At 73.3% G+C, this 7,275-nt stretch overlaps 1 protein-coding gene across 1 annotated transcript; it reads left to right on the top strand.

Annotated features, from left to right (window-relative positions):
* The first annotated feature begins 305 nt into the window (after positions 1-305).
* Positions 306-6,796, top strand: DUSP8 (dual specificity phosphatase 8). The gene is made up of 6 exons (XM_037517355.1): positions 306-577; positions 1,679-1,817; positions 4,729-4,895; positions 5,252-5,411; positions 5,526-5,649; positions 5,775-6,796. Exons 1-6 carry the CDS (start codon positions 347-349, stop codon positions 6,793-6,795), a joined length of 1,842 nt encoding a protein of 613 aa, XP_037373252.1. The 5' UTR covers positions 306-346; the 3' UTR covers position 6,796.
* Positions 6,797-7,275: the final 479 nt, after the last annotated feature.

Here is a 7,275-nt window from a genome sequence, read left to right as displayed (position 1 = left end):
AGAACGAGGGAGGGTCCGCGGTGCCTGTGCGTCCACCCGCGCCTGCTCGCTCTGCGGTCCCCAGTAGCGGGCAGGTGACCGGCCCTCCAGCTCAGGGGCCGCACTCCGGCTTGCCCCTGAGATGGGGGTGACTTCACTCAAGAGCCAAAGGGACGCCGATGGCCCAGAGGGAGGCAGCCCCAGGCGGGGGTCAGGGTCCCCACTGCAGGGCCCGGCCTGGGCGGCAGCAGCAGCGCTGACCAGCACCCCTCTCCCCGCCCGCAGGTCTAGCGCCATGCCCAGTCCCTCAGCGCTGTAGGCCGCGTCTCGCCAGGGGCCACCCCCTCCCCGCCGCCACTGCCCCACCATGGCCGGAGACCGGCTCCCTCGGAAGGTGATGGATGCCAAGAAGCTGGCCAGCCTGCTGCGGGGCGGGCCCGGGGGGCCGCTGGTCATCGACAGCCGCCCCTTCGTGGAGTACGACAGCTGGCACGTGCTCAGCTCCGTCAACATCTGCTGCTCCAAGCTGGTGAAGCGCAGGCTGCAGCAGGGCGCCGTGACCATCGCGGAGCTCGTCCAGCCGGCCGCACGCACCAAGGTACACGCCCCCGCCCGCCCCGCAGCAGGCCCCGACCCCGGCCCGGCGCGAGGCCCTGGGCCAGCCCACCCTGGGGCCTGGTGGGCTGCCCTGCCCCTCTGCTCCCCACTGGAGAGGCGGGAACACCCTCCCCGGGGGCCCTCGCTGACACCTGCTCCTTCCCATGCCTCTACCCTGTCGGGGTCCTCACCCAGCCCCCAGGAGGTCTCCACACGCCAAGCAGGGATGTGGCCTGGCCCCTCCTGGGGCTCCCCGGCCGGCGGCTCGGTGGGTGCTACTGCGGGGCGGGGCAAGGCGGGGCGGGGCAGACAGCCAGCCATACCCTCGGCGAGGGAGGGTTCCCCGGGAGAGGGCGGTCAGGGCACCGGCCCGGCCTCTCCTCTTGGGTCGCGAGTGACCCAGAGTGCTCTCTGGCCCCCAGGAATGTCTCAGCCACCACTGTGGACGGTCCTGTCACCGCTCCTGGGAGCAGCAAGTCCAGTTACGGGGCCCATTTAGCCAGTGCCCAGGCAGACAGTGGCACCTGGGGGTGGCGTGCCAGGCCGTCTACAGACTGCGGGATGGTCTCAGGCCCAGGCTCTGCCCCCGAAGAGCTGGGATGCGAGAGGGCCCAGGTGGATCCGCCTTGGGGGTATCCCCTGCCCGAGGCCAGCACTGGCTCCCGCAGCCACAGCCTCCAAGGAGGGGAACCCAGTGATTAATCACCCCGCAGGACTCCGGGCCAGAGCGCGATGCCATCGGCTGCTGGTGATATCAGCGCCCCGGCTGGCGCTCAGCTGGCCTGAGGCTGTGTGGGGGGCGGGGCGCCTCCGGGCCCGGCTGGGCCAGCACATCTGGCCGGTAGAGGGGTCCCCCGTCCCACTTGGACACCTGCAGTTTCCCCATCACTGGCACAGAGCGCAAGGGCCCCAGCCAGAGGCACCGCGATGGGCAGTGTCTGTTGCCAGGGCCGCCCTGGGAGTGTCCCTGAATGGGCGCCCGTGTGGCCCCTGGGGCCTGTTCCACCCCTGCGGCCAGGGAGTGTCCTCGGTCCTGTCCAGGTACGGGTGGGGAGCGGGTGACCACTGGCCTCACCCTGACCGCTGGCCTCACGGTCCCCAGGTGGAGGCCACGGAGCCGCAGGACGTGGTGGTCTATGACCAGAGCACACGGGATGCCAGCGTGCTGGCCGCGGACAGCTTCCTCTCCATCCTGCTGAGCAAGCTGGACGGCTGCTTCCACAGCGTGGCCATCCTCACAGGTGCGTCCTGCCTCTGTCATGGGGCTGAGGGGCTGGGAGGAGCTGGGCTCCGGCCCAGGCCAGCGTCTGCCTGGACGGGGGGGTCTCGGCTACTGGGGCCCACTGTCCCGCTGCCTGGGCCCTCACATTTCAGGAACCCTCCAATGGGACCCACCCCACCAGGAGCAGGTGCAGGGGTGGCGGGGGACACGTGTCCCTGGAAGCCAAGAGCGACCGCTCAGAGTCCCTCACTCGGCAGCATCCAGCCCTGCTGGGAGGGCCCCTGGTGCTGCTGTGTGGGGTGCCTGCAGAGGCTCCCCCCGGCTCCCCACCCCAAAACCAGTCCAGCCAGCCTGGAGGCGGGGACACCCCAGGCACCCGCAGAGCCTCCCCACAGGTGGTGACTGAGGGGGCATCTGTGGAGCCTCCCAGCCAAGGTGGCAGGGTCTCGGGCCCTGGAGCTGCCTCCCGCCCAGGCCAATGAGCGGTGCCCCGGGCCCTGGTCTGTGCGCGGGGCTGTGGCGGGGGCGCGCACGCACAACAGGCCTTGGCCGCGCACCTGCCTGAACTCCCACCAGCAGCACGGCGGGTGCACTCCGGCGCCCGCTCTCTGCGCCCTGGGCCTGCGCCCTGGGCCTGCACCGCGACCCACCAGGGTCGGTCGTGGGCTGAGCTGCCCGGGGGAGATGGGTGTGCGTGAACCCGGGGTCCCGAAGCCAGGAGCGCAGGCCCTCTGACCAGAGCCGGGAGAGGGTACGCTCCCTGCCTGGCCGTGCAGGCCCGCGTGGGGCCCCTCCGGCAGGCACGAAGCCCTGTGCCCCGGCTTTGTCTCGCAGCAGGGCAGGCGTGGCTGGGGTGGGCGGGAGGAGGGCGCTTCTGGGCCTAACTGCCAGCTCCGGGCCCTGGGGCGCCCACTCCGGCCCCCTCCTGACTTGGCCCACAGCGCCCACCAGTAATGAGCACCTTCCCCGCTCCACATGGCTCTTCCCAAGCCTGCGAGGACAGGGTGACGTGAGGAGAGGGGTGCTCCCCCCAGGGAGGACAGATGGGCCCCTCCTTGGGGGTGCAGAGTCCAGATGAGGGCGACGCACCTGGAGGGGAGGAATGCGCCCCTCCCAGGCAGCTGTGAGCCCCCCAACTGCAGGGCCAAGCAACTATGGGGTGCCGGCCAGAGGGGAGCCTGTGCCTTTAAGGGCCCAGTGGCTGCAGCCCCTGACCGCTGGGGTCCTGCTGCGGGACAGGTGTGGTCCGCGCCGACCCAAAGCCCAGCAGGGAGGTGGGGACTGGAGGACAGTGGGGGAGCAGGGTGCTGCCCTCGAGGGGTGGAGGGGGCTCTGCTGGCCCCAGCGCTCCCTTGTGTGGAGTCTGGACAGAGGAGAGAGGGGTGCCCTCTGACGCTAGATGCAGAGCAGGCAGGGCTGGGGGCCCTTCCTGAGCAGAGGCACCTCTCGGGCACCTTGGAGGCAGGGGTCCCCCGCCAGAGGACGTGCGGTTCTAGAGCCCGTGCAGACTGAGCTGCCGCCCAGGGGCTCCGGTCAGGGGCCCCCGCCCCCATGGCTAGCCGCTGCAGAGGGCCTGGGAAGGGGGGGCCCCCTGGGTGGGGGCTCTGGAGAGATGGCCCAGGCCCTGCTCCCCAGGGCTACCCCCAGGGGCCGCCGGGAGAGCCCTGGCTCTGCCCTGTGTGGGCTGGATGGGCCAAGCCCAGCAAAGCCTCCTTGGGGTGCCACAGCCTTGGCCCCTCCCTGCCCCAAAAGCTGGTTCCCCTTCTCCAAGGCTTGTGCCCAGCCCAGAGGGCCCCTCTTCTGTGGCCCCGGTGCCAAGCCTCTGTGGGGCGGGGCGTGCACACCACAGCGTTCTGCTTGGGATCTGCGCAGGCTGGCCGCTGGGCAGGCCGGGGCTGGAGACCGAGGCCCCCAGGAAGCACCAGGTCCCAGCGCAGCCTGCTCGGCAGACCTGGGGCGGGGGAGCAGGCCTGGGCTGGCCTGAGCCCCTGTCTCTTTCCTCAGCCGCCTATGTGGGGCTCAGTTGTCTGTGGACCCAGAGACCCACTGGGGAGCAGCAGCCCCCAGGCTTGGGCGGGGACTCTGCAGGGGGACTTGTGCCCCCAAGGTGGCCAGCCCCAGGTGCTGCTAGGCGGCCCTATGGAGGGCCGGCAGCCACTGGGCGCCAGGGGGTCAGAGGTGACCCCGGCAGCCCGTTGTCCCCCGGCTGCACAGGGAATTCCCGGGGCCGCGTGGCGGGCAGGGTGAGGACACCGCAGCTGAGGCCCAGCTCTGCAGGTAGTCGCTCTCCAGCGAGATTCGGCCTGAGGCCCGCCTGGCGGGAGGTGGCCCTGTGTCCACCTGTGGCCGTGGCCTTGGCTGTGGGGAGGCAGCAACCACATGCCCGCCACGTGCCCATGCACCCCGCCCCAGGGCCCCCCAGTGCGGCCCCTCTGCACCTCCATCTTCTGCCGGCGGGCCTGGCCTCACACAGCACTGTGCCCTGCCGGCCACGCCGGTTCCAGGATGACGTCATGTCGGGGGGGGCCCTCAGAAGCCCGTGCGGGCCGGCCCCTAGGCGGGGAGGGCTGGCCCATCCGGGAGAGGCGGCCTGGCCAGCCACGTGTGGGGGACGCTGCTCCCAGGCCTTGTGGTCATGGCAGGAGCCCCCGGGCCCCGAGCCGGGCCTATACGTGGCCGTGCTGGCTGGCGACCTGGAGCCCAGGTTTATGGGCATCGCAGCAGCGTCCTGGGGCTGGCCCCTAATTAGCCGGCGGGCTGTGGGTGTGGTGCAGGCCGGAAAGGCAGAGCGCCGGCCCCCACCGCCCGCTGTGCAGGCAGAGGCTCCAGCCGGCAGCAGGCTGGGTGGGGTAGGGTGGCCCCCCGGAGGGAGCCCAGGGTCCCCGCCTGCCCCCGCCACCCACCGTGCCTGTCCTGTGCTCCCTCTGCAGGGGGCTTCGCCACCTTCTCCTCCTGCTTCCCTGGCCTCTGCGAGGGCAAGCCCGCTGCCCTGCTGCCCATGAGCCTCTCCCAGCCCTGCCTGCCCGCGCCCAGCGTGGGCCTCACGCGCATCCTGCCGCACCTGTACCTGGGCTCGCAGAAGGATGTCCTGAACAAGGTGTGTGCGGGCTGGGGGCAGGTGGGGGGCGGCGGGGCCCTGGGCAGAGCCGGCTGGGGGCAGGGCCGGCAGGCCCCGGGGGAGGAGGGCGCCCTGCCTGCGCCTGGAGCACATGCCAGGAGGGTGATGTCACTGGGCCCCTGGCCAGCCTGAAAGAATCCCCTGTTGTAAAAATGGTGACTAGGGAACAGGGTGAGCCGCCACCCAGGGATGTGAAATTCCTGGGAGCGACCGACCACGGGCGGTGGGCGGGGCCCGGCCCCCCCCCCAGCAGCCTTCTGTGGGGAGCCGGGGCGGGGCTCCGGCCCCCCCCAACCTCCTGTCCCTGCCCCCTGCCCACCCCACTCCTGCCCCAGGACCTGATGACACGGAACGGCATAAGCTACGTCCTCAACGCCAGCAACTCCTGCCCCAAGCCGGACTTCATCTGCGAGAGCCGCTTCATGCGCGTCCCCATCAACGACAGCTACTGTGAGAAGCTGCTGCCCTGGCTGGACAGGTCCATCGAGTTCATCGGTGAGCGGGCGGGCGCGTGGGGGGAGAGGCGGGGAGGGCTGGCGCGGGGGCCGCTGCGCCCCGAGCGGGACCGTGGGCAGCAGCAGCCCTCACCCGGCCCACGCCCGCCCCTAGATAAAGCCAAGCTGTCCAGCTGCCAGGTCATCGTCCACTGTCTGGCCGGCATCTCCCGCTCCGCCACCATCGCCATCGCCTACATCATGAAGACCATGGGCATGTCCTCCGACGACGCCTACAGGTGGGCGTCCCCGCCCCCCAGCCGGGGGAGCCCTGCCCCCGCCCCGCGCGCCCAGGGCGGCCGGTGGGCGCGGCGGGCGGCCGGGGCCAGGGGACGCCCAGTCCGACCGAGCTGCCTGTCCCCAGGTTCGTGAAGGACCGGCGCCCGTCCATCTCGCCCAACTTCAACTTCCTGGGCCAGCTGCTGGAGTACGAGCGCAGCCTGAAGCTGCTGGCCGCCCTGCAGGGCGAGGGCGGCCCCCGCCCCGGAACCCCCGAGCCCCTCCTGGGCCCCGCGGCCCCACTGCCACCCCTGCCACCACCTACCTCAGAGAGCGCCGCCACCGGGAGCTCGGCGGCCACCGCGGCCAGCGCGGGCGGGGAGGCCCCGGCCCCGGCCCCCGCCCCGGCCACCAGCGCGCTGCAGCAGGGCCTGCGCGGCCTGCACCTGTCCTCCGACCGCCTCCAGGACACCAACCGCCTCAAGCGCTCCTTCTCCCTGGACATCAAGTCGGCCTACGCGCCCAGCCGGCAGCCCCACGACCCCGGCGCCCCCGACCCGGCCGAGGCGCCCAAGCTCTGCAAGCTGGACAGCCCTTCGGGGGGCGCGGTGGGCCTGCCCTCGCCCGGCGCCGACAGCCCCGAGGCGGCCCCGGAGACCCAGACCCGGCCGCGGCTCCGCCGGCGGCCCCGGCCTCCCGCCGGCTCCCCCGCGCGCGCCCCGGCGCCCGGCCCGGGCCTGAACCTCGCCGACGCCGCGCGGCAGACTCCGCGGCACGGCCTCTCGGCCCTGTCGGCGCCCGCGCTGCCCGGCCCGGGCCAGCCCGCCGGCCCCGGGGCCTGGGCGCCGCCGCTGGACTCCCCGGGCACGCCCTCGCCCGACGGCCCCTGGAGCTGCAGCCCCGAGGGCGCGCAGGGCCCGGGCGGCGCGCAGGACGCGGGGGGCGCGCGGCTCGCACCCCTCGGCCGGGCGGGCGGCGCGCGGCGGCGGCGGGAGGCGCTGCGGGCCGAGGCCCTGGACGCGCGGCCCGGCTGGCCCGACGGGCCGGCCCCGGAGACGCAGCTGCAGCGCCGCTGCCAGCGGGAGTTCGAGGAGGGGCGCGCGGGCGGCGAGGAGCGGGCCGGGCTGGGCGCGCCGGCGGGCGCCGAGGCCATCCGCGTGTCCTGACGCCCGGCCCGGGGACCCCCCCCACCCCCCGCCCCGCGGCCCAGAGGGCGCGCCCCGCCGCGAGGCTCCCCAGGAGCAGACCCGGTTTTGTATTTATCGAGGCCGCGGCGGGGCCGCCCTCGCCCCCACCCCGCGGCCGCAGCCGACCCGAGTCTAAGCAATACGCGGCCGAGGCCGCCTCCAGTCTCAGGCTGGGGCGCCAGGCCTGGGGGGCCCCGCCCCCAGGAAGCACTGCTGAGGGCTGCGCAGAGGCTGCCCGGCTTTCCTGCACTTTTTACATAAGAAAAAGGAGAAAAAGGAAAAAAATCCTTTGCCACAAGCTGAGCCGCCCCCCCACCCCCCTGCTCCTGTCCGGGCCCCACGGGCGTGTCCCCCCAGCCGGGGTGTGGTGGGGCGCAGCCGCCGGGCTGCCCAGGCGGTCCCGGCTGGGTGTAGAACAGGGTAGGCCTCGGGAGGGCCCGCGCCGAGCTGGGATGGAAC

The sequence above is a fragment of the Talpa occidentalis genome, unplaced genomic scaffold, assembly GCF_014898055.3.
Source record: "Talpa occidentalis isolate TD23 unplaced genomic scaffold, MPIMG_talOcc4v2.1 talOcc4.17, whole genome shotgun sequence".
Lineage (NCBI taxonomy): Eukaryota > Metazoa > Chordata > Mammalia > Eulipotyphla > Talpidae > Talpa > Talpa occidentalis.
This window is presented reverse-complemented; position numbering and strand designations above follow the sequence as displayed.

Bases quoted from the DNA above. Each gene is read 5' to 3' on its own strand.
- DUSP8 (XM_037517355.1), top strand. From the start codon at position 347: ATGGCCGGAGACCGGCTCCCTCGGAAGGTGATGGATGCCAAGAAGCTG. The intron at 578-1,678 runs GTACACGCCCCC...CACGGTCCCCAG, and splicing joins AGCCGGCCGCACGCACCAAG to GTGGAGGCCACGGAGCCGCA. The intron at 1,818-4,728 runs GTGCGTCCTGCC...CTCCCTCTGCAG, and splicing joins CAGCGTGGCCATCCTCACAG to GGGGCTTCGCCACCTTCTCC.